We start from the raw sequence: 26805 nt of genomic DNA, 5'->3' as shown, positions 1-26805 counted from the left end.
CTTCTGACAGTGCAGCTCTCTCTCAGAACTGCCCCTCTGATAGTGCAGCGCTTCCTCAGTACTGCCCCTCTGACAGTGCACCTTCAGGAGAGGAGGGAGAACAAGGTAGCCGAGAGCTTTGAGCTCAGCGTGAGTTTAGCAGTGGAAGGGTTAAAGGCGTCTGAGTGGGTCGCTCCTGAGTAGATTGCAGCCAGACCTGGCGGCTGAGGTTGGGCCTGTTTGCAGAGCCGGTTGATACTCTTGGTGTACTGAGTTACTGTGAGAGAGCTCTGCCCAGAGCACCATATTTACACAGCTGTCTGTTCCATGTCCAGGCTGAGCTTTGAAACGGCTCCATTCTTTCCCTCCAGCTGCAGGCTTGAGCTCTGGGTTACAGCCCATCAATGGGAGGATTTACTTAATGCTCTGGATAATTATAAAATTGGAGGATTTCTGACATCGACAGACCACCTCTACTGCCAAGCTGTGCAGCCTGCCCGATAGGTACCTTCCTCTACAAAGCGTGCTTGAGGCTGAATCAGAGCCAAGTCTGTCCCTGCTCACTCAGACTATTACTGCAGACAAGAGGTGGTAGCGGTCAAACACCCACTGCTCTGCCCAGTGACACCACCTCCAGACAACGCTCTGTCCCACGACCTTTACAGGCATCCTCCAGCCAGGGTCAGTGCAGAATTTCCAGGTGGGAGAGCTGGAGAAGGCGCTGGGGGTTTGCTCGGCCCAAACTCCAGACGCTTCCCCGTAGATATTTACGGTGGCTTCTCGGAGGGTCCAATCCCGCTGGGCGGGACATCCTACTGAAGTGATGATGACATGGATTGGCCATACATTCTACCGCGCGCTATTGCCGCCTCATTTGCGTTATACTCCCGGACGTACCAGCCACTCAAGGTAACTTGGTGTTGGAGGAAGGCAGCAATGGATGTAAAGAGCCCAGCGGGTTCTTTGTGAAGATTTATTTATCAGATGATTTGGGTGATTTTTTTTTTCCGCTGTTGATTACTGGGCCACCCGTCTACACTTGTGCCTTTTGTTGTTGCTGCAATTGCCCCTCATACCCCAATTGTACAGCAGAATCAATGGGTTTGGCATTGTGGATGCCCCGGTATCTTTTTTGGGGGCAGGAAGTGGATTGTTAGTGTGAGGTGCATCGACTGGTCCTGTGGTACTCAACTCAGAACTAGGCACAACAAATGCAAACCAATGGCAGGATTTAAAGGCCATTCCCAGCTGTATTTTGAAATTAAATTTAACTCCAGTCCTATCTCTCTCTCCCTCTTTGGCCCTGACACTGATTTCACTTCACCAACCCCCCCCCCCACCCCTCCCCACAGTGTGAATTTATGGCTGTGTTCTACAGCATCACTCTGAGACTCCACACCCTGTCATGGGAACTGAAACAAGGGAAGTTTTTGAAACTATTTACTCAGGGGGAATAATTCCAATTTTCACAGCATCTTGGGATAGAGACAGACTCGGGTTGGAAGGGTGGGGGGGTCTGTTATCCAGAAATCTGGGAACTGCACTCCCTATGTCTGAGAAAGGGGCTCTCGGCAAAACATCTCGTCAGGAAGGAGCAGTGGATTAAACACTGAGCAGCCGGCTGTGGCTGACTGGGAAGCAGCACATGTTCAGGGGAAGTGGAGGTTTCACACTGAGTTTGTTTGAGGTTTATAACGGTGGCAAAATGCCTGACTTGTTAGCAAAGGAGCTTCCTGTTTCCCTGAGGTAGGTCGAGGACCTCAATAAGCATTAGTTGTGTCGTACCTGCCTGTAACAGATGTATGTAACCAGCAGCCTCATCGCCTGCTCCTGTTTATATGACTGTGTTTCAGCTGGGCAGCTAGACGATGTGGCAGCTGGAACTGGGGTTCATTCTAACAAAGGGCTCTGGGGTATTGGTGAGGACAGTGATGAACTACAGCACTCCTCTCAACTGGGAGGGGGCAGGCATGCCCCAAGTTTATTCTCAATTTTCAGTAAAATTGCAGATGAAATCCTGAGCTCACCTGGCGGGGGAGAGAACCCGCACTTTTTGAACACCTTTTCCTCTTCACACGCACAGACATACGCACACACAACCTCGGAAAGGATATATTGGCCTTTGAGTGGCGTGTTGCTCTGTGTTTGGCGTGTTGCTCCGTGTTTGGCGGGCTGCTCCGTGTTTGGCGGGCTGCTCCGTGTTTGGCGGGCTGCTCCGTGTTTGGCGGGCTGCTCCGTGTTTGGCGGGCTGCTCCGTGTTTGGCGGGCTGCTCCGTGTTTGGCGTGTTACTGTGTTTGGCGTGTTACTGTGTTTGGCGTGTTGCTCTGTGTTTGGCGTGTTGCTCAGTGTTTGGCGTGTTGCTCAGTGTTTGGCATGTTACTGTGTTTGGCATGTTACTGTGTTTGGCATGTTGCTCTGTGTTTGGCGTGTTACTAGCAGTATCCCTCTTTCTTTCAGGTGTGTCACCATGGCGATTGTCAGGAGATTAACAACCAAACTCCACTGAATCTCTGTGCATCATGTGACAGCAAACTCCACGACACGATGCACTTTGACCGGCACATCCGCTTTGACCTCCCACCTCAAGGTCAGCCCTTCGTTCCCCGACCCCTTTTTTCCACCTTTTCACTTCTCACTTTGTTTGATTTGCTTGTGTTTTGCTGACTGCATTGGCAAGATGCCTGATGCCATCAATATCACAGGATTGGGATCTTGGTGGGTGTGGAGCCAGGATCACCCAGGAGGAAGCGATCAGTCGCCGTGGGCATTGTCGCCGCGACTGTGACCCCGTTACCCACACAGTAGCCTTGTCATCCAGGTGTCACTGCCAGGCCCACTCCTGTCTGTTTCCAGAGTGAGTTCGAGGTGACTGTTGCACATGAACAAGGCTCGAAATAAACCAGCCCTGCTCCTCTCAACAACAACAACTTGCATTTATATAGCGCCTTTAATGTAGCAAAACATCCCAAGGTGCTTCACAGGTCTGTTACAAAACAAAATTTGACACCGAGCCACATAAGGAGAAATTAGGGCAGGTGACCAAAAGCTTGGTCAAAGAGGTAGGTTTTAAGGAGTGTCTTAAAGGTGGAGAGAGAGGCGGAGAGGTTTAGGCAGGGAATTCCAGAGCTTAGGGCCTAGGCAACTGAAGGCACGGCCACCAATGGTTGAACGATTATAATCAAGGATGCTTAAGAGGGCAGAATTAGAGGAACGCAGATATCTCTGGGTGGGTGGGGGGTGGGTTGTGGGGCTGGAAGAATACAGAGATGGGGAGGGGCGAGACCATGGAGGGATTTGAAAACAAGGATGAGATTTTTAAAAACAAGGTGTTGCTTAACCAGGAGCTAATGTAGGTCAGCGAGCACAGGGATTATTATGTCCGTGTATAATTGAGACACGGACTGCAGGAGTTGATTATAACAAGTCTTTACTTAATGGAGACAACCTGGAAACTGAAACTACAGATGCCTGCTAGGGCCTTTTATACAGGGGTGGTCACTGCCGGTACTGCAGTCTGAGACCAGTTATTCCCTTAAAGGTACATACACAACAATTCCTCCCCTTTTAGATAAACAGTACATAACATTCATTTAACAACTAAATAATAACTAATTACAATTACGGTTGCTAGATACATTGGTTGAAGTTAAGCAATTATAAGTTCAGTCTTTGAGGAGGCTTCCTGATTCTGTCTGGATAACGCCTCTTTGGGATATCAGGTTCTTCTGGCAAGGTTGAGTCGGGATCAATGTCGTTGTTTGGTTCGTCTGCTTCCAATATCACCGATTCTGCGGTAGATGCAATTGGTACTTCGGTTTCATCGCCAGGTGTATCAGATCGTGGTGTGGAGTTGACGTTTTCCAGTGACTCTAGAATCTGGTCAGCATGGCGTCTTACAATGCTCTCTCCAACATCCACGGTATACATTAGAGGTCCTTGCCATGTACAGATCGTTCCTGGCTGCCATTTCTCTGTGCGGTAGTCCCGGGCCAAAACTGGTTGACCTATCTTAAAACTCCTGGTCGGCCTTTCATTCATATTCTGAAACTGCCTGTTCTCCACATCTCTTCTGACGTTTGGCTTAACCAAATCCAAGCGGCATCGTAGTCTTCGATTGAAGAACATCATGGCTGGAGTTTGGTTGGTAACCGCATGTGTCGCATTCCGGTAGGCAAACAAGAAGTTATCCACCTTGTGTTGTAGGGGTATATCTTCATTACACATTGCCTTGATAGCCTTCTTGAATGTTTGAACAAACCTCTCGGCCAATCCATTAGTGGCTGGATGATATGGGGCGGATGTGTAATGCTTAACACCATTGTTCTTTAAGAACCTCCGGAACTCTTCAGACACAAACTGTGGTCCATTGTCAGAGCAAATCTGTTCAGGCAGCCCATTCCTGGCGAATATGGTTCGTAAGACTGTGATAGTTTTTTCTGTGGTGGTTGAGGACATTTTTATTACCTCTGGCCACTTTGAATGTGCATCCACCGCAATTAAAAACATCGAGTCCATAAAGGGACCAGCAAAATCAATGTGCACCCTTTGCCATGGAGATGAGGGCCACTCCCATGGATGTAGAGGGGCTTGTGGTGGGGCGTTTTGGACCTTCTGGCATCCTGTACAGCTCTTGGTCATCTCTTCGATTTCTCTATCGATTCCCGGCCACCACACAAACGCTCTGGCTAAGTTCTTCATTTTTACCCCTCCCAGATGACCCTCATGAAGCTCATTGAGCACTCTATCCTTCAATTTGGGTGGAATTACTACTCTGGATCCACACATCAAGGTTCCTCTGCACACTGACAGCTGTTCTCTTCTCGGCGAGAATGCTGGCAGCAGTGGTTCGCCATGTGCTGGCCATCCCTTCACCGTTAAATCATAGACCCAGGAGAGTGTCGGGTCATTTCGTGTTTCCTTTTCTATGTTTGCATTCGTCACAGGGAGACATTCGACTATAGTCGAGTGGAATAACTCCACTGGATTCACTGCCAGTTCTTCTTCCACCGTCGGCAACGGTAGGCGCGACAATCCATCAGCATTCCCATGCTGTTTAGTTCCTTTGTACTCGATGTCATATTGGTGTGCCCCTAGGAAAAGGGACCACCTCTGTAGCCGTTGTGCCGTCATTATCGGTACGCCCTTCTGAGGGTTGAAAATGGAGACGAGAGGTTGATGATCAGTTAGTAGAGTAAATTTCTGACCGTGCAGGTAGTGATTGAACTTCTTCACCCCCCACACCAGGCTGAGGGCCTCTCTGTCAATCTGGGCGTAGGTACGCTCGGCTGAAGTTAACGAGCGTGACGCAAAAGCTATCGGCCTCTCTGAACCATCAAGGAATTTATGTGACAGTACCGCCCCAACACCGTAGGGAGACGTATCACACGCCAGTCTTATCGGTAGTGATGGGTTGTAGTGAGCCAATACTTCTCTTGAAGTGATTAGGTCCTTACTCTTCTGAAAGGTCCGCTTACATTCATCGCTCCATTTCCATGCTACTCCCGTTCGTAGTAGGGCGTTCAGTGGATGCAGAATTGTGGACAAATTCGGCAAAAACTTATGGTAGTAATTCACCAATCCGAGGAATTACCTCAGTTGCGACACATTTTCAGGCGCTGGAGCCTTAACTACCGCTTCAATTTTGTCAGGGGACTTATGCAACCTCTCTTCATCAATCACGTGGCCACAATACGATATCTGTTTCTTTAAAAACTCGCAGTTAGGGCGATTGGCTCGTAGCCCATGTTCACGTAGTCTAGTGAGCACCTGCTCTAGGTTGGCAAGGTGTTCACTGTCATCTTCACCTGTCACTAGGATGTCGTCCAAGTAACACTGAGTCCCCGGAATCCCTTGCAGGACTTGTTCCATCGCTCTTTGCCATATCGCCGGAGCTGATGCTACTCCGAATACCAGTCGATTATACTGGTAAAGACCTTTGTGAGTGTTTATCGTGAGATACTTCCCAGAGGATTCTTCAACCTCCATCTGCAAATATGCTTGTGCTAGGTCAATTTTTGTAAAACGCTTCCCTCCAGATAGTGAGGTGAAGATATCTTCTATCCTTGGAAGAGGATATTGTACTGTGTGAAGGACTGGGTTCACCGTCACCTTGAAGTCCCCACAGATGCGAACCTTCCTTGGCTCCTCAGACTTATTGTTTAACGTTTTCTTTATGACAGGAACAATGGGTGTCGCCCACTCGCTCTCGTCTACCTTAGATAACACGCCTGCCTTCTCCAGATTCTCCAGCTCTGCCTCGACGGCTGGGCGAATTGCATATGGTACCGGTCTTGCTTTGAAAAACTTGGGAATTGCATTCTCCTCTATTTTTATCGAGGCGGTTACGCCTTTAACAGTGCCCAGTTCTTGTTGAAATACCTCTTTGGCATCAGCTAAGATTGTTGACAATCGTCCAGGAGTGACGTCGTCATCCTTTTTACCAGCCACCGTCAGTGCCTGAATGGAGTGCCAGTCTAAACTTATCTTTCTGATCCATTCACGTCCCAATAACGGTGGTCCACCATCTTGCAGAATGTAGAGATACAATTTCCGTATTTTCTTGCCGTTGTATTCGACAGGCACCCTTATTTTTACTCTGGGGTATACTTTTTGCCCCATATACGTCCTCAAGACAATGGATGTCTCTCTCAAGGGTATGTGTCTCGTCGATTCATGACGGTTAGAGCTGATCCTGTATCCAATTCCATTTTGACTTGGGACCCTGCTATCGTGAGGGTGACCCAAATGGTTCGGTGATCCTCTTTTGCGATTACGTTATGAAGTTTGAGACAGCTTAGTCTCTTGTTCCCGGATTCACTATCGCTCATCTGGTCTTCGGAACTACTGTCCGTCATCTTTTGTACTTTCCTGTACGGTTCCTTAGTAGTCTTTTTGTTGTCATTGGTCTTCTTCCCAGACCTGCAAACTTGTGCAATGTGTCCCATCTTTCCGCATTGCCTGCATATTTTGTCCTTGGACCAGCAGTCCTTCTGGTCATGGTTTGTTCTGCCGCAGCGATAACATTTTGCAAATCCCCGTGTCATTTCGTGGGTGCCGTATTCCTGTGGCTTTTGTTGTATTTCCGCAGCTCCCCTTGCTGCTGCTTCGTACGATACTGCCACGCTGAAAGCCTTATCTAGCGTCAGCTCTTTCTCTGAGAGTAATCTCTTCTGGGTTCCTTCACTCAGGAGTCCACAGACAAATTTGTCCCGTAAGGTATCTGCCAGTCCTGCTCCGAACTGGCAGTGCTTTGATAGCTTGCGTAGTTCCGTAAGGTAATCAGCATTGCTCTCATTTTTATGCTGATTTCTCCTGTGGAATTTAAATCTTTCTGCTATCAGCAGCGGTGTAGGATTTAGGTGTTCCTGTAGGATAGCAACAATTTCGTTAAAACTCTTCGCCTTCGGTTTGGCTGGAGTAATCAGGTCCCGCAATAGGCCGTACGTTCTTGCGCCCATTAAATTTAGCAATACCGATGCCTTTTTCTCATCGGCTATTTCATTTGCCTCGCAATATACCTCGACTCTTTCCACATACGTGGTCCAGTCTTCTATTGCATTATCGAAGGCAGTGATATCGCCAGTCTTTGGCATCTTGAAAATCTAAGATGGCGCCTCCCGCACTTTGCCTTCGTCCCCGATGGATCAAAATGGCGCCTCCCGCGCTTTTCCTTCTTCCCCGCCGAGTTAAGATGGCGCCTCCCGCGCTTTCCCGCCGCTGCCGCTGCCGCCAATGCTGTTGCTGGCGATTATATTTATTTTACTATCCTGTAATGGCGACGCCCTATGGTCTTCGCGCCTCCCCAATCGCTGCTGCTAACGCCGCTCTCCGCGGTATTTTAATTTTTCTATCGCGCTTCAATATTTTCTCCGTTAATTGAAGAACCATTCCCGTCGTGGAGCGGACCCTCTGGGACACTTCCCTCCCTCTTCTTAGGTCCGAACGCTGCCCGGCTGCGAAGCACCGGCCGCGCCCTGTGTGCTCCACCCTCTCTCTCTCTCTTTGCTTCCCGACTTGCTGCCCGGCCCCGTTGCAGAGCCACCCGATCGAGCTCTAGCCCGCCGCAGCCCAGGAAGGATCAGTGCACTACCTGCCACCAGCCCGATTAGCTGGGAAACCACAGACTGGAGACCAAGCCTGGCTCTCGACAGTCTCTCCTGCACTTTTCAATTCGATGATTTGGAGGGCGGTTGCCCACGGTCGACGCCTGTTTCTCGAGTTTCTTTGGATTATTTTTTTTTCTTTCTTCTGGCTTCGACCTTCAATAACGTCGTCTGAGGTGCTGCCGAGTTGCAGGTAAGTTCGTTTCTTACTCGTCGCCAGTATTATGTCCGTGTATAATTGAGACACGGACTGCAGGAGTTGATTATAACAAGTCTTTACTGAATGGAGACAACCTGGAAACTGAAACTACAGAAGCCTGCTAGGGCCTTTTATACAGGGGTGGTCACTGCCGGTACTGCAGTCTGAGACCAGTTATTCCCTTAAAGGTACATACACAACAGGGATGATGGGTGAACGGGACTTGGTGCGAGTTAGAACACGGGCAACTGAGCTTTGGATGACCTCAAATTTACAGAGGGTAGAACATGGGAGACGAGCCAGGAGTGCATTGGAACACAACTTGCATTTATACAGCGCCTTTAACGCACTAAAATGTCCCAGGGCACTTCATAGGAGCCCAATCAAGCAAAATTTGACACCGAGCCACATAAGGAGATGTTAGGACAGGTGACCAAAAGCTTGGTCAAAGAGGTCGGTTTTATGGAGCGACTTAAAGGAGGAGAGAGAGGCAGAGAGGTTTGGGGAGGGGATTCCAGGGGAGGGGATTCCAGAGCTTAGGGCCACGGCAGCTGAAGGCACAGCAGCCAATGGTGGAGCGAATAAAATCGGTGATGCGCAAGAGGCTAGAATTGCAGGGGTGTAGAGATCTCGGAGGGTTGTAGGGCTGGGGGAGGTTACAGAGATAGGGAGGGGTGAGGCCATGGAGGGATTTGAAAACACCTAACCTCCTGTTGTTGCCACAGGGTCCATTTTGGCCAGGAATGTCTCGACACGGTCATGCCCACCACGGACCAGACCTTCATCTGACAGGGAGGAAGATGATGAGAGCGGGATGGATGGAAAGAGGTAAAAGGTGGTCAGAAATCTGTCCAAGACCAGTACGGTCCACTGAAGGTTCCGTTTAACCTAAAGACCTGGGGGGGAAAAATTAGGTTTATTTGCGCCTCCTGTTAGCGCCCTAAGAGGGCGCAAACGGGGCGCAAAGCAACTAGCCACTAGCACCTTCTGCGAAATCCAGCGGGAGGTTAGCGGCGGTGGTAACCGTTAGTGCCCCGCGGCAATGAGCCTCCAGCGATGACATCATCGCCGTGCGCAGCGTCTGGCTCGTGCCCCGGCCGCGATCTTCGGTAGCGCCCCCTGACTTACTGCCAGACGCTATGTCCGACAGGGTCAGGGGGGCCTACCTGCGGCCGAAGTGGCGCAAATTAAAGAGGAGGTGCCGGGTGGCCATTTTTGTTGCTGGCCGCCTGCCAGCACCTGCCCCCGTTGCCGTCCCCGGCCTCCTGTGAAGCCTCCCCCCCCCCTACCGGCTGCGCCCAGTGAGTCCGGCACTCCTCTTGAGTGCTGGGCTCTTTTGCCGACACTCCGATCCCTGGTGGCCCAGCTCAGCCCCGGGTCGTGCTGTGCTAGGCCCCTCCCCTTTAATAAGGGGAGGAAGGCCTGCAGTACTGCGGCGCGACGTGCCGCGATATTCACTAACAGCGCCCCAAGAGGGAGGCGGGCGGGGTGCTTCCAGTAGCGCCCCGCCTCCCTCTTAGGGCGCTACCAGTGAATTTCGGGCGCGGAGGTGCTAACTTTTTCAGGGTGCTAAAAGTAGCGCCCCGGTGAAGTTAGCGCCCCAAAGGAGGCGCGACCCAATTTTGCCCCCCAGGGATTTAAACTTGTGACTTCACTGAATATTGCAGCACCATTTCACCTAAAACCACTTGTTTTATTTTAAGCAATGCCGTCAAAACGTTGAGTGCAGACTGTGAGTGGCCCTCGTCAGTTTGGGCCAGACAGTGAGTGCATCTGATCATGTTCCTCTAACAGGATTGACCTTGCCCGCACGCTCAATGTTTCAGTCTGTTACGGTCTGCATTGTCCCTAACCGTGACTGTGAGCTTTGAGCCCACGTCAGCCCCTGCCCACGATGCCAGCTCCCAGTAACCACCCACATCCCTCCCCATTGGTCCTGCGAGGCAGTTGGCACAGTCACCTACTAGTGCACGGGAGGTCCCACAGAGTGTCGGGAAACCAGTCCCTGCCCGAGATTCCTCACACGCGACTCCCTAACATTGATAGGCTCATCTGGGACTGAGGGAGAGGGGAGAATGAGGGTGGGTCTGTGTCAGTGAGTGTTTGGGTCTGTGTCAGTGTGAGTGTTTGGGTCTGTGTCAGTGAGTGTGGGTGGGTCTGTGTTTGTGAGTGTGGGTGGGTCTGTGTCAGTGCGTGTGGTTGGGTCTGTGTCAGTGAGTGTTTGGGTCTGTGTCAGTGTGAGTGTTTGGCCTGTGTCAGTGAGTGTGGGGCGATGTGGTGTATTTATGGTAATACATGTTTTCATTCAATTTTCCTGATCCCACAGTGACAAGAGGAATTCTGCTCTGAAGTCGAGCAAGAAGAAAGCTCGCCGCCGACACACAGATGTGAGAATCACCTTCAGATCGTACTGTGTTCAATATCTTGGGGGAGAATCTCCGCCGAACCCCTTCCGATCTCCTCTGGACCCCCCCATCTCTTCCAGGACCACCCCCCCCCCCCCACCGAATCTCCTCCCGGACCCGCCTTCAATTTCTGTGTGGGGCAGTATGAGTGCAGTACTGGTTAAAGCTCCCTCTACACTGTCCCATCAAACACTCCCAGGGCAGGTACAGCACTGGGTTAGATACAGTGTAAAGCTCCCTCTACACTGTCCCATCAACACTCCCAGGGCAGGTACAGCACGGGTTAGATACAGAGTAAAGCTCCCTCTACACTGTCCCATCAAACACTCCCAGGGCAGGTACAGCACGAGTTAGATACAGAGTAAAGCTCCCTCTACACTGTCCCATCAAACACCCCCAGGGCAGGTACAGCATGGGTTAGATACAGAGTAAAGCTCCCTCTGCACTGTCCCATCAACACTCCCAGGGCAGGTACAGCACGGGTTAGATACAGAGTAAAGCTCCCTCTGCACTGTCCCATCAAACACTCCCAGGGCAGGTACAGCATGGGTTAGATACAGAGTAAAGCTCCCTCTACACTGTCCCATCAACACCCCCAGGGCAGGTACAGCACGGGTTAGATACAGAGTAAAGCTCCCTCTACACTGTCCCATCAACACTCCCAGGGCAGGTACAGCACGAGTTAGATACAGAGTAAAGCTCCCTCTGCACTGTCCCATCAAACACTCCCAGGGCAGGTACAGCATGGGTTAGATACAGAATAAAGCTCCCTCTACACTGTCCCATCAACACCCCCAGGGCAGGTACAGCACGGGTTAGATACAGAGTAAAGCTCCCTCTACACTGTCCCATCAACACCCCCAGGGCAGGTACAGCACGGGTTAGATACAGAGTAAAGCTCCCTCTACACTGTCCCATCAAACACTCCCAGGGCAGGTACAGCACGGGTTAGATACAGAGTAAAACTTCCTCTACACTGGGAGGGACTGAATGAGTTTCCCACATTGATCCTGAATTTATAGCAGTTTTGTGCTGTAGACTCATTCTCTCACTGGTGTTTAATCGAGGTGCCCGTGCTGTGTTGATGTAGGCCAGAGAGAAGGGACTTTGTGCTGTCAGTCCGGACTGTCTCTAAAGCCTGTACCGGAGGTTATTTGTGATCTAACTGACTCCAATACCTGGCGCTAAAGATCATCTGTTGAGGTTGGGACTGCGGAAGGCGGTGGGATAATTGAGGGTCGCGATCCTGTGCCCTGTGCTCGGGTCTAGTGGGTCTCTGTGCTGCCAGGGAATCTCCCAGTTTCTGTCATGTGTGGCTCCCTGGTGCTGACTCTCTCTCCTGGTTCCGCAGGATCCCAGTAAGGAGTGTTTCACTCTGAAGTTTGATTTGAATGTCAACATTGAGACAGAGATCGTCCCTGCGATGAAGAAAAGGACTCTGGGGTAAGTACGAGGGTCTCTCGCCGCCTCCCTAATCTGCCACCTCCCGTGACAGGCTATTCCGAGATTGCTGACTCTCGCTGGGTTCCTCTGGTACATTGACTCAGTGCAGAGAACACTCTGGCTTTTCAACCACTGGGGTTGTCACACCTGATGTCCGCACCCTGGCAGTAAACCAGGCCAGGGATTGAACCTGGGAACTTCCATCTCTGTGTGATTCAGCCGCCTTTTTCTGAGAGGCAATAAACAGGAGTTCAACGCACCTCGACTATTTGCTCACGTCGAAAGAATTCATAGCAATTCTGCCTGTCACCTGCCTTCAGACTGCACAGTGGAGCGACTCGGGCATTACTGAGGGCGACCAGCATTGGAGAGAGCAAGGACATTACAGATTCCAGCTGAGTGTAGGGGTCCCAACATTACCGGGGCCCAGCGTTACTGGGGCCCTGTCCCAGCGTTACCGGGGCCCAGCGTTACCGGGGCCCTGTCCCAGCGTTGCCGGGGCCTAGCGTTACTGGGGCCCTGTCCCAGCGTTACCGGGGCCCAGCGTTACCGGGGCCCTGTCCCAGCGTTACCGGGGCCTAGCGTTACCGGGGCCCTGGCCCAGCGTTACCAGGTCCAGCGTTACCGGGGCCCTGGCCCAGCGTTACCGGGGCCCTGGCCCAGCGTTACCAGGTCCAGCGTTACCGGGGCCCTGGCCCAGCGTTACCGGGTCCAGTGTTACCAGGGCCCTGGCCCAGCGTTACCGGGGCCCAGCGTTACCGGGGCCCTGTCCCAGCGTTGCCGGGGCCTAGCGTTACTGGGGCCCTGTCCCAGCGTTACCGGGGCCCTGTCCCAGCGTTACCAGGTCTAGCGTTACCGGGGCCCTGGCCCAGCGTTACCAGGTCTAGCGTTACCGGGGCCCTGGCCCAGCGTTACCAGGTCCAGCGTTACCGGGGCCCTGGCCCAGCGTTACCGGGGCCCTGGCCCAGCGTTACCAGGTCCAGCGTTACCGGGGCCCTGGCCCAGCGTTACCAGGTCCAGCGTTACCGGGGCCCTGTCCCAGCGTTACCAGGTCTAGCGTTACCGGGGCCCTGGCCCAGCGTTACCAGGTCTAGCGTTACCGGGGCCCTGGCCCAGCGTTACCAGGTCCAGCGTTACCGGGGCCCTGGCCCAGCGTTACCGGGGCCCTGGCCCAGCGTTACCAGGTCCAGCGTTAACCGTGGGCCCTGGCCCCAGCGTTACCAGGTCCAGCGTTACCGGGGCCCTGGCCCAGCGTTACCGGGTCCAGCGTTACCGGGGCCCTGGCCCAGCCTTACCGGGCCCTGGCCCAGCGTTACCGGGGCCCTGGCCCAGCTGATGCTGATATTTCGAGGTTTCCTCTGTGTTGTAGCTCTGATGTCTTTGCAGGACACAGCGTAAAGTAAAATAGGTTGTGCCATCTGATAAGCACTGATCGAGTGTGACGCACTCACAGACCCCGAGCTCCGTCTGTTCCACACTGACCGAGTGTGATGCACTGACAGACCCCGAGCTCTGCCTGTGAATGAATTGGTGCTGCAGGATTTTCATTACATTCCTGAAATGTGTGTTTTTCTTTTGCAGGGAGGCACTGCTGCCAGTGTTCGAAAGGAAAGGCATTGAGTTGAACCAGGTGGAGGTTTTCTTGGACCATTCCTACACTCCTCTGCCCCTGAACTTTGAGGCATATCGGTTTGGGGGACACTACTTGAAAGTGAAAGGTAGGTGGTCTACTGGGCGCTACTAGTGATGTCCTCACATCGAGAGCTGCCCAGGGCTGATGGTCAGTGTCGGGAACCACACTAGGGGCCAGGTCTAGGCGGTGCTGCATTCACCACGCTGTCAGGGAGCACGTACTGTCACCCCATCACCCTGGGCTGGGTTAAGAAGCAGGCCTCCGAAATGGCAGGCAGAGTTGACACAGGTTATGACTGCTGAGGGCACCGCTCATGTCTGCACTGCTCGGTGTAGCACTAAACCGCACCGAGCTAAAGGTCCCAGCCTTGATCCCTGGTCGGTACTGAGTTAGCTTCTCTCCAGCACCAGTGTTGGGGGGAGGGGCCACTTTGGGTCTCAGTACTCCCAGTTTAGGGAGGGGTGAGAATCAGCCAGGGTTCAGGGTTCAGCCTCCTGATCGCCGTCCGTGGCTCCGGCTGGAAAATGAACAAACTGGATTGATGAAGTGGTTTAGAAAGAGAAAAGTGAAGACGATGAAAAACTAAACTCTGTCTAGGGAAGTGACCTGTGGAGCTGTCAGAACCTGTTCCGGGTTCTGTCCTCTTTACACTGTAAGACAGGACCTGGAGGAGCAAACTCTGGGAACAATCTCCGATTTGCTGATGACACCAATCTCCAGGGTCATTACAAGCAAACTGACAGCTGGATCAGTGAACTAGCAACAGAACAACATCTGGGCTGTAATGTCGACAAACATGAACGAATGCTTCACGTGCATGGAGTCAGGAGGATGGAATAAGGCTCAGGGTGGAGTGTGTGACTTAACGCGTCCCTCCATGACAGGGAGTGAGCCTAGAGAGAAAGTCGACACTGTCGTACTGTGGCTCAGGTACCAAAGGCCTCTTTATGGATCGAGATCCTGATTGAAGAGGCCTCGGAAAGGCTGGCTCCTCATGGGCTCTCTGATCTGGGCCTAGTGACTTGTGTTTACCAGGAGTTGTATTCTGAGCCCATTGAGAAAATTCCTGGTCCTGAGGATTTCAGATGAGTTCATACTTGCTCCTTATTCTTCTAACCTGAAAAACATTTGGACTGGGTGGGACCAATCCAGGCAGGTTAACCTCAGCCTAGACTTGTCCAAACCAGATTTCCATACATTTATGTCACCCAGTGTCAGCACCAAACACTCCCAGGGCAGGTACAGCACGGGTTAGATACAGAGTAAAGCTCCCTCTACACTGTCCCATCAAACACTCCAGGGCAGGTAAGATGCTGAGTAAATGAGCTGAGAAATTGGGGTAATGGAAGGTTTTCAAGTGTGAAAGAGAATTTTGGAATCGATGTGTTAGATGGTGTGGACAATGAGTATGTTTCTGCTGAAGGTGGAAGTGCAGTTCTTAAAGGGTTAATCCCAGGCTGAATTGAGTCAGAGTCGTTGAGAAATTGCTCTGCACCCTGGAACACCTCCAGGGCTGGGTGATGCACGCAGGGTCCATAATACAGGCCCGGCCAGCACAGACTGTGAAATTCCACAGGAAGGATCAACAATACCTGTACCAGGATCAGCAGCCAGGGAGAGAGAGAGGAGGGGAGGGGGGAAGAGAGAGAGAGAGGAGGGGAGGGGGGAAGAGAGAGAGAGAGGAGGGGAGGGGGAAGAGAGAGAGAGAGAGGAGGGGAGGGGGGAAAGAGAGAAAGGGAGGAGGGGAGGGGAAAGAGAGGAGGGGAGGGGAGGGAGAAGAGAGGAGGGGAGGGGGGAAGAGAGAGGAGGGGAGGGGAGGGGAAGAGAGAGGGGAGGGGAGGGGGGAGAGAGAGGGGAGGGGAGGGGAAAGAGAGAGAGATGGGGAGGGGAAGGGGAGGAGGGGAGGGGAGGGGGAAAGAGAGAGAGATGGGGGAGGGGAAGAGAGGAGGGAGGGGAAGAGAGGAGGGGAGGGGGAAGAGAGGAGGGGAGGGGGGAAGAGAGAGGAGGGGAGGGGAGGGGGAAGAGAGAGGAGGGGAGGGGAGGGGAAGAGAGAGGGGAGGGGAGGGGGAAGAGAGAGAGAGAGAGGAGGGGAAGGGAGGGGGAAGAGAGGGGAGGGGAGGAGGAAGAGAGAGCAAAGGGAGGAGGGGAGGGGGAAAGAGAGAGAGGAAGAGAGAGAGAGGAGGGGAGAGAGAAAGAGAGAGGAGTGGAGAAAGAGAGGGGGGAGAGAAAGAGAGAGAGGAGGGGAGAGAGAGAGAGGAGGGGAGGGGGAAGAGAGAGAGAGAGAGAGGGGAGGGGAGGGGGGAAGAGAGAGAGAGAGGAGGAGAGAGAGAGGAAGAGAGAGAGAGGAGGGGAGAGAGCAAGAGAGAGAGGAGTGGAGAGAAGAGAGGGGGGGAGAGAAAGAGAGGAGGGGAGAGAGAGAGGAGGGGAGAGAGAGGAGGGGAGAGAGAGAGAGGAGGGGAGAAAGAGAGAGAGAGGGAGTGGAGGAGGGGAGAGGGAGAGGAGGAGGGGAGAGGGAGAGGAGGAGGGGAGAGAGAGAGAGGGAGTGGAGGAGGAGAGAGGGAGAGGAGGAGGAGAGAGGGAGAGGAGGAGGGGAGAGGAGGAGGGGAGAGAGAGAGGAGGAGGGGGAAGAGAGAGTGAGGAGGTGGGGAGAGAGAGGAGGGGGGAGAGAGAAGAGAGAGAAGGAGGGGGACAGGGTGAGAGAGAGAGGAGGAGGGGAGAGAGGAGGGGGAAAGAGAGAAGAGATTGAGAGAGGAGGGGAGAGAGAGAGGAGGGGGAAGAGAGAGAGGAGGGGGAAGAGAGAGAGAGGGAGGGTGAGTGAGAGAGGAGGGGGAGAGAGAGCAGGGGAGAAGAGAGAGGGGGAGGGGGAGAGAGGAGGGGGAGGGGGAGGGAGAGAGAGAGGAGGGGGAGGGGGGAGAGGAGAGGAGGGGGAGAGAGAGGAGGGGGAGAGAGAGAGGTGGGGGGAGGGGGTGGGAGAGGAGTGGTGGGGGAGGGGGGAGAGAGTGAGGAGGGGATGAGAGAGGAGGGGGAGGAGAGAGAGAGGGAGGGGGGAGAGAGAGAGAGAGGGGCGGGGGAGAGAGAGAGAGCGGTGGGGAGAGAGAGAGAGAGGGGGGAGGGTGGAGGGGAGTGTAGTGTCCGTGTATCAATAATACACGGACAGCAGGCGAACAATAATAACAGGTATTTACTGAACAGAGGGTAAGCTTAAACTGAAGTACAGAAGCCTGCTATGGCTTTATATACAGGTGTGGTCACTGCCTGGTACTGCAGTATAAAATCAGTTCTCTCTTAAAGGTACATATACAACAATTCCTCCCTTTTAGATAAACAGTACATAACATTCATTAAACAACTAAATAATAACTAATTACAATTACAATTTTCTCTGTACTATATACATCAACTGAAATAATCATTTATAAGTTCAGTCTTTGAGGGAGGCTTCCTGATCCTGACTGGATAGCGCCTTTCTCGAGTATCCTGTTCTTGCGGCGGTGTCGATTCTGGCTCATTGTCATTGGTTGGTTCGTCAGCTTCCAATACCACTGATTCTGAGGTAGACGCAATCTGTACTTCGGGTTCATTACCAGGTGCACATGCTCATGGTATGGGTTTGGCTTGTTCCTGTGACTCTAGAATCTGGTCAGCATGGCGTCTCACGATGCTCTCTCCAACGTCCACTGTGTACATTAGTGGTCCCTGCTGTGTGCATATCGTTCCTGGCTGCCATTTTTCTGTTCGGTAGTCGCGGGCCAAGACTGGTTGCCCTATCTTGAAGCTCCTGGTTGGCTTCTCATTGATGTGCTGGAATTGCTTATCTCAACATCTCGTCTTATGTTTGGTTTGAGCAAATCCAGGCGACATCTTAGCCTTCGGTTGAAGAACATTATGGCTGGAGCTTGGTGGTGACTGCATGTGTCGCATTCCGGTAAGCAAACAAGAATTATCCACCTTGTGTTGTAGTGGTATGTCGTCGTTATAACATCGCCTTTATTGCCTTTTTAAAGGTCTGAACAAACCTCTCAGCCAATCCATTTGTGGCTGGATGATATGGGCAGATGTGTAATGTTTCATTCCATTATCCTCAGAAACCTCCGGAAATCCTCGGACACAAAACTGTGGTCCATTGTCGGAGCAAATCTGTTCTGGCAAGCCATTCCTGGCGAAGATGGTCCGTAGGACTGCAATAGTTTTTCTCCGTGGTGGTGGGAGGACATTTTGATGACCTCTGGCCATTTCGAATGGGCATCCACGGCGATTAAAAACATTGAGTCCATAAATGGACCAGCAAAATCAATGTGTACCCGTTGCCATGGAGATGAGGGCCACTCCCATGGGTGTGTAGCGGGGCCTGTGGTGGAGCGTTTTGGACCTTCTGGCATCCTGTGCATCTCTTGGTCATATCCTCGATTTCTTTAATCGATTCCCGGCCACCACACAAACGCCCTGGCTAGGCTCTTCATTTTTACCCCTCCCAGATGACCCTCATGAAGCTCATTGAGCACTCTATCTCTCAACTTGGGTGGAATTACCACTCGGGATCCACACATCAAGGTCCCCTGACACACTGACAGCTGTTCTCTCCTTGGCGAGAATGCTGGCAACAGTGAGTCGCCATGTGCTGGTCATCCCTTCACCGTCAAATCATAGACCCGAGAGAAGTGTCGGGTCATTTCGGGTTTCCTTCTCTATACTTGAGTTTGTAACAGGTAGACATTCGACTATGGTCGAATGGAATATCTCAACAGGGTCCACTGCAGGTGCTTCCTCCACCGTAGGCAACGGTAGGCGCGACAGCACATCAGCATTTCCATGCTGTTTCGTACCCTTGTACTCTATGTCGTACTGATGTGCCCCTAGAAAAAGTGACCATCTTTGCAGCCGTTGCGCCGTCATCACCGGAACGCCCTTCTTTGGGTTAAAAATGGAGACCAGGGGCTGATGATCAGTCAGTAGGGTGAATTTCTGCCCGTGCAGATAGTGATTGAACTTCTTCACCCCCCACACCAGGCTGAGGGCCTCCCTGTCAATCTGGGCGTAGTTACGCTCGGCTGAGGTTAACGAGCGCGACGCAAAGGCTATTGGCCTCTCTGAACCGTCAAGGAATTTGTGTGACAGCACCGCTCCAATGCCGTAGGGAGACGCATCACATGCCAACCGAATCGGTAGTGTTGGATTGTAGTGGGCCAATACTTCTTTTGAAGTGATTAGGCATTTACATTTCTGAAAGGCACGCTTACACTCATCACTCTCCATTTCCATGTTACTCCAGTTTGCAGCAGGGGCGTTCAGTGGGTGCAGAATTGTAGATAAATTCGGCAAGAACTTATGGTAGTAGTTCACCAACCCGAGAAACGAACTGAGTTGCGACACATTTTCCGGTGCTGGAGCCTTGACTACAGCCAATCTTGTCTGGGGACTTATGCAACCCTTCCTCATCAATCATGTGGCCACAATACGAGATTTGTCTCCTGAAGAACTTGCATTTGGGGCGGTTGGCTCGTAGCCCATATTCTTGTAATCTAGTGAGCACCTGCTCCAGGTTGGCAAGGTGTTCACTGTCATTTTCGCCCGTAACCAGGATGTCGTCCAAATAACACTGGGTCCCCGGGATCCCTTGCAGGACTTGTTCCATCGCCCTCTGCCAAATAGCCGGGGCTGATGCTACCCCGAATACCAGTCGGTTGTACTGGTAAAGACCTTTGTGAGTGTTTATCGTGAGGTATTTCCTAGATGCTTCTTCCACCTCCATTTGTAGATACGCTTGGGCCAGATCAATCTTCGTAAAGCGTTTCCCTCCAGATAGTGAGGCGAAAATATCTTCTATCCGTGGAAGTGGATATTGTACTGTGTGCAGGACTGGGTTCACAGTTACCTTGAAGTCCCCACAGATGCGAACCTTCTTCGGCTCCCCAGGCGTGCTGCTCAATGATTTCTTCATTACAGGAACGATGGGTGTGGCCCACTCGCTCCAGTCCACCTTGGACAGCACACCCGAACGCTCCAGACTCTCCAGCTCTGCTTCAACGGCTGGGCGGATCGCGTACGGTACCGGTCTGGCCTTAAAAAATTTTGGGTTTGCGTTATCTTCGATTTTTATCATTGCCGTTACTCCTTTTAGAGTCCCAAGTCCTTGTTGGAACACCTCTTTCGCGTCAGTTAGAATTTTTGACAGTCGTCCAGGTGTGACGTCATCATCCTTTTTGTCAGTCACAGTTAGCGCCTGAATGGAATGCCAATCCAATTGTATTTTTCGGATCCATTCACGTCCCAATAATGGTGGTCCTCCATCTTATAGTATATATAGATACAGTTTCTGTGTTTCCTTGCCGTTTTATTTAACTGGCACCCTTATTTTTCCTCTGGGGTAGACTTTTTGCCCCGTGTATGTCTTCAATACAATGGACGTGTCCTTCAAGGGTATGTGTGAGAATAGCCGCTCATAGTCTCGTCGATTCATGACAGTTAGGGCTGATCCTGTGTCCAATTCCATCTTTACTTGGGACCCTGCTATCATGAGGGTGACCCAAATGGTTCGGTGATCCTCCTTTGCGATCACGTTGTGTAACTTTAGACAACTTAGTCTCCTTCTCCCGGAGTCATTATCACTCTCCTGATCTTCCGAACTACTGTCTGTCATTTTTTTTACTTTCTTGTACTTTTCCTTAGTAGTTCTTTTAGTGTTGGTTTTCTTTCCCAACCTGCAGACTCTTGCTATGTGTCCCATTTTCCCACACTGCCTGCATACTTTGTCCTAACCCAGCAGTCCTTCTGATCATGGGTTGTTCTGCCGCAGCGATAGCACTTTTCTGCTCCATATGCCATTTTGTTAGTGCTGTATTCTTGTGGTTTCTGTTGTATTTCCGCAGCTCCCCATGCTGCTGCTTCGTAGGATACTGCCACGCTGAAAGCCTGTTCTAGCGTCAGGTCCTTTTCTGAAAGTAGTCGTTTCTGGGTTCCTTCACTGTGGAGCCCGCAGACAAACTTATCCCTTAAGGTGTGTGCCAGTCCTGCTCCGAACTGGCAGTGCTTCGATAACTTGCGTAGTTCCGTAAGATAGTCAGCATTACTCTCATCCTTGTGCTGGTTTCTTTTATGGAACTTGAATCTTTCTGCTATCAGCAGCGGTGTAGGGTTTAGGTGTTCCTGTAAGATATTAACAATCTCTTCAAAACTTTTCTCCATTGGTTTAGCTGGGGTAATTAAATTCCGCAATAGGCCGTACGTTCTCGCACCCATCAAATTTAATAATACCGCTGCCTTCTTTCCATCGGCCACCTCATTTGCCTTGCAGTACACTTCAATTCTTTCCACATACGTGGTCCAGTCTTCTACCTCGTTGTCGAAAGCAGTGATACTGCCACTCTTCGGCATCTTGGGTGGTTTAAAATGGCACCTCCCGCGCTTTTTCTTCTTCCCCAATGGATTAAAATGGCGCCTCCCGCACTTTTCCTTCTTCCCCAATGGAATAAAATGGCACCTCCCGCGCTTTTCCTTCTTCCCCTTGCTGCCACGCTGCTCCTAGTGTTCTACAGGGTAATGGCGGCGACCCGCGGCTTCGGCGTGTCTCACTTTTCCTTCCCCTCGTTTTATTTTCTCTACGCTGCCCGGTTCTTGAGCACCGACCGCGCCCTGTGCGCTCCACCCTCTCTCTCTTTTCCTCCCGACGACGCTGCACGGCCCCTTTTGCAGAGCTGCTCGATCGAGCTCGAGCCCGCCGCAGTCCGGAAGGGTCAGCGCACTACCTGCTACCAGCACGATTTGCTGGAACACCTTGACTGGGGAGCCAAGCCCAGCTCTCCACAGCCTCCCCTGCAATTCTCCAAACTCCGATGGATCCCTGGGCGGTTGCCCGCGGTCGACGCCTGTTGCTCTGACTTCGACCTCCAAGAAGCTTCTTTTCAGGGAAAGATCCCCGTGAGGTGATGCAGTACTGCAGGTGAGTTCTAACCTGCTCGTCGCCAGTGTAGTGTCCGAGTATCAATAATACACGGGCTGCAGGAGAACAATAATAACAGGTATTTACTGAACAGAGGATAAGCTTAAACTGAAGTACAGAAGCCTGCAATGGCTTTATATACAGGTGTGGTCACTGCCGGTACTGCAGTATAAAATCAGTTCTCTCTTAAAGGTACATATACAACAGGGAGAGAGAGAGAGGAGGGGGAGAGAGAGAGAGAGAGGAGGGGGAGAGAGAGAGGAGGGGGAGAGAGAGAGAGGAGGGGGAGAGAGAGAGAGGAGGGGGAGAGAGAGAGAGGAGGGGGAGAGAGAGAGAGGAGGGGGAGAGAGAGAGGAGGGGGGGAGAGAGAGAGAGGGGGGAGAGAGAGAGGGGGGGAGAGAGAGAGAGAGGAGAGAGAGGAGGGGGAGAGAGAGGAGGGGGAGGGGGGGAGAGAGGAGGGGGAGGGGGGGAGAGAGGAGGGGGAGGGGGGGAGAGAGGAGGGGGAGGGGGGGGAGAGAGGAGGGGGAGGGGGGGGAGAGAGGAGGGGGGAGAGAGGAGGGGGGAGAGAGAGGAGGGGGGAGAGAGAGGAGGGGGAGAGAGAGAGGAGGGGGAGAGGGAGAGAGAGAGAGGAGGGGAGAGAGAGGGAGAGTGAGGAGGGGGAGAGAGAGAGAGAGAGAGAGAGGAAGGGGAGAGAGAGAGCGAGGGGGGGAGAGAGAGGAGGGGGAGAGAGAGAGAGGAGGGGGAGAGAGAGGAGGGGGAGAGAGAGGAGGGGGAGAGAGAGGAGGGGGAGAGAGAGGAGAGAGAGGGAGAGGAGGGGAGAGAGAGAGGAGGGAGAGAGAGAGGAGGGAGAGAGAGAGGAGGGAGGGGGAGAGAGAGGAGAGGGAGAGAGAGAGAGGAGGAGAGAGAGAGAGAGAGGAGGGAGAGAGAGGAGGGAGAGAGAGTGGAGGGAAGGGGAGAGAGAGGAGGGGGAGAGAGAGGAGGGGGAGAGGGAGTGAGAGAGAGGAGGAGAGAGAGAGAGAGGAGGGAGAGAGAGTGGAGGGAGGGGGAGAGAGAAAGGAGGGGGAGAGGGAGGATGGAATCGAGATAGGAAAGTGGGGAAATGCGGAATAGGGAAGAAAGATGGCGGAAGAGGCAAAACAGACAAAGTTGCATTGAGAGACAGGGAAAAGAGAACAAGAAAGGAGGGCACGCAAACACACACAGCTGAGTTGGACGATGGTCTCTTACTCTGCAATCCGTTGTGTCCCATTTGGGAAGAAACTACGTTTCATTCCGACATTTACTCAGTTAGAATGGGCAGACTCACACATCCCCCCACACTTACAGTAACTGCCCCCAGGGCCCTCCTCTCTATTATGATGTAGGAAACGCGGCAGCAAATTTGCACACAACAAGATCACACAAACAACACAAATAAATAACCTAATAATCTGGTGAAGGGATAAATATTGGCCAGGACTCCCTGCTCTTCTTTGAAATAGTGACATGGGATATTTTTCGTCCACCTGAGAGAGCAAAAGGTGGTGTCAGTTTAACATTTCATCAGAGAGACGGCACCTCCGACAGTGCAGCACTCCCTCAGCACTGCACTGGATTGTCAACCTGAACTATGGGCTCAAGCCCCTGGAGTGGGACTTGAACCCACGATCTTCTGACTCCGAGGTATGGGTGCTGCCCACTGAGCCACGGCTGACAGAAAATACAGCCACAGGATCAGCAGATGGCCGGTGCCACCTCATTAGCATACTGGTGAGATGTAGCCTCTCCCTCTCGCTGTGTCAGCCAGGTGTCCGGAGATGATAAACAGGCAGGAAGGGGAAACGCTCCATGATACTGTCACCCTGGAACAGGGGGTGAGTGGCTAAGCTTGGGAGGCTGGCGGTGTTGTTGGAATGAAGGGTCTTTGAGACACTGTTGGTCAGGCCGTATCTCTTTCAGTGTTCGGTCCTGAGGGAGGGTCTAGAGCCCAGATATTTCCTGGTCCTCTCCCGTCACAGATGCCTGCTGAATGTTTTCAGCATTTTTTGTTTTCATTTCTTTTTTTTTATGTCCGGTTTATTTTTATTCTAGTAATAAAGCGGAGACCCCAGGAGCTGGATGGGCTGGGGATTAACTTACCTTTGCTGATAGAACTGTCAGAGTGGTCACTAAAAAGAGGGAGTGTGTTCACATTTAACCATGTGGAGGGAGTTTATTATCGATAGTGAGATTCCTTACTAGGGGTCGTTGTGTAACCAGAGTGAGCAGCTCCCATTCACACTGACATTGCAAGTGTGTCAGCACACACTGTGTACCCAGAGCCTCAATCCCATTCCCCTTCCCGACTCACACTGAATAGCCGGTGCTGATCCTGGGTAATCCTGCCTGTTAAAGCAGGAGTATGAGAGAGCGGGAACAGCAAATTAGCATTTTTAAGGTGACGTGCTGCTGAATTCTCCTAGCGAACGGTGTCGAGCGTGTACAGGAGTGTGATTAGTGTCGAGCGTGGACAGGAGTGTGATTAATGTCGAGCGTGTACCGGAGTGTGATTAGTGTCGAGTGTGTACAGGAGTGTGATTAGTGTCGAGCGTGTACAGGAGTGTGATTAGTGTCGAGTGTGTACAGGAGTGTGATTAGTGTCGAGCGTGTACAGGAGTGTGATTAGTATCGAGCGTGTACCGGAGTGTGATTAGTGTCGAGCGTGTACAGGAGTGTGATTAGTGTCGAGCGTGTACCAGAGTGTGATTAGTGTCAAGCGTGTACAGGAGTGTGATTAGTGTCGAGCGTGTACAGGAGTGTGATTAGTGTCGAGTGTGTACAGGAGTGTGATTAGTGTCGAGTGTGTACAGGAGTGTGATTAGTGTCGAGCGTGTACAGGAGTGTGATTAGTGTCGAGCGTGTACAGGAGTGTGATTAGTGTCGAGCGTGTACAGGAGTGTGATTAGTGTCGAGCGTGTACCGGAGTGTGATTAGTGTCGAGCGTGTACCGGAGTGTGATTAGTGTCGAGCGTGTACAGGAGCGTGATTAGTGTCGAGCGTGTACCGGAGTGTGATTAGTGTCGAGTGTGTACAGGAGTGTGATTAGTGTCGAGTGTGTACCGGAGTGTGATTAGTGTCGAGCGGGATTAGGAGCAATGCTCCCTTTAAGCTGCACGCATGTGCGGCCACGCAGTGATCAGCAAGGTGTCATGCAGGCCTCTCTCAAGGTTTTCCACGGACTGGTGCCCCGGTACTGCAGGGTGGGCAGTGACTGAGATGCTGGGATCTGATGGGGGAGGTTATGGTGTGACTGCAGTGTGTCGCATCCACCAGCGGTGATTGATGTGAAATGGCAGAGAATTGGATTGTTCCATGCCCCAGTTAGCACTTCCATCAGTCGCTAACCCCAGGGTAATTCTGAAGCTGATGCTGATGATTTCCGCTCTCCTGGCGAGAGTCTGCTTCCTCTGGGGTCAGTCAGGCGGTCGATACGCTGCGGCCTGAGGGTGGGTTCGTACCGATCTCTTCTCTGAGCAGTTTCCAGGCTTGATGCGGGGAGAAGGAGCACTCTCCCTGGCTCCAGCTCTAATCACATTCTCTGTCTTCACTCCGCAGCTAAACCCGGCAGCGAGCTGAAGGTGGAACAGGCCGTTAAGGAGTTCAAATCATTGAGCTTACCCATCATGCGGCCTTCGACAGTCAGCCCCGCATTTACCTGCAGCCCGGTGATGGACAGGATGGAGCAGGGGCGGGACAGCTTGGACATGGGGGTGAGATACACTTTCTCGTTAAAGATTGTTACTGGTTCTGAAATGACAGAGGCTCAATCGTGACCCGAATGAAAGGATCGGGATCAGCAGCTGGTTAATGCGGTGCGAGCACAAGGTCCCAGGTTCATCCTCCGTCTGTGTCGAGTTAGCCAATCCCACCCGGGTGGCAGGGAAGGCTACAATTAGCCTCGGTGCCCCGGGTTAGAGAGGGAGAATCAGTCCGGGGTTCCTGCACACAATGTGCGGTCCTCGGAGAACAGGACCCAGCTCAGCTGTGACAATGTGCATGGTCGAATATCCTGCCGACACTCACAGTCGAGGTTCACACACGGAGAACGGGCATTTGAAGAGTCAGCGGAGGGTGCCGGGATCTGTGGAAAGGGAGAGAGGGAGAGTCTGCATCTTGTGAGGAGAAATGGGCACTGGCACAATAGAAGTCGTGGTAAGGGATTCGACAGCGCAGTCACAGTGATAATCTGGATGTGTGTTTTCCTGAGGGAGTGAGCACTCTCCCACTCGGGCCTCATTCCCGCTAGGAACTCATTCTCACTCGGGCCCCATTCCCGCTCGGAACCCATTCACACCCGGGCCCCATTTCCACCGGAACCCATTCCCGCTCGGAACCTGTTATGTCCGTGTATCTTGATGTTGTGTCCTTCAATAATTAGACAACAAGACTGCAGGGAACGATTCAACAGGTGTTTACTGAATGAGGGTTACTCTAGAACTAACCGTACAGATCACTACTCAGGGTTTATATACAGGTGTGGTCACTGCCGGTACTACAGTATACAGGAGCTGTAAAAAGTAGTTCTCCCCCTTAAAGGTACATATATTACAATTCCTCCCCTTTTAGATTAACAGTACCATAACACTCATTTAACAATTAAATATCAAACTAATTACAATTAACACTTTTAACATACAACGTTAGCTGAAAATAGTCCATTTATATATTCAGTCTTTGGGGAGGCTTCCTGATTCTTTCTGGATAACGCCTTTCTCGAGTGTCTCGCTCTTGGTGCGGAGGCGATTCTAACACCCTGTCATCAGTTGATTCATCAGCTTCCAATGCTATTGTTTCTGAGGTAGATGCGACCTGTACGTCGGGTTCCTCACCAGGTACGTATGGCCGAGACATGGGGTTGACTCATTCCTGTGACTCTAGGATCTGGTCAGCATGGCGTCTCACAATGTTCTCCCCAACATCCACTGTGTACATTAGTGGCCCCTGCCGTGTGCATATCGTTCCTGGTTGCCATTTCTCTGTTCGGTAGTCGCAGGCCAAGACTGGTTGCCCTACATTGAAGCTCTTTGTCGGCTTCTCATTGATGTGCTGGAATTGCTTACTCTCAGCATCTCTTCGTACATTTGGTCTG

At 52.1% G+C, this 26805-nt stretch overlaps 1 protein-coding gene across 1 annotated transcript in view; it reads left to right on the top strand.

The window, feature by feature from the left end:
* Positions 1–26805, top strand: part of LOC147100668 (pleckstrin homology domain-containing family G member 5-like) — a 133537-nt gene that overhangs the window by 49083 nt on the left and 57649 nt on the right. Inside the window, exons 3-8 of the mRNA XM_085967552.1 lie at positions 2438–2567; positions 9007–9109; positions 10608–10668; positions 12038–12129; positions 13711–13847; positions 25272–25426. Coding sequence (XP_085823678.1) covers positions 2438–2567; positions 9007–9109; positions 10608–10668; positions 12038–12129; positions 13711–13847; positions 25272–25426 — 678 coding nt within the window. The remainder of the gene's footprint in view (positions 1–2437; positions 2568–9006; positions 9110–10607; positions 10669–12037; positions 12130–13710; positions 13848–25271; positions 25427–26805) is intronic.

The sequence above is a fragment of the Somniosus microcephalus genome, chromosome 25, assembly GCF_052327205.1.
Source record: "Somniosus microcephalus isolate GS21.2 chromosome 25, FLI_Smic_1.0, whole genome shotgun sequence".
Lineage (NCBI taxonomy): Eukaryota > Metazoa > Chordata > Chondrichthyes > Squaliformes > Somniosidae > Somniosus > Somniosus microcephalus.
Note: the sequence above shows the minus strand (reverse complement) of the source record. Positions and strands in the feature narration are given on the sequence as shown.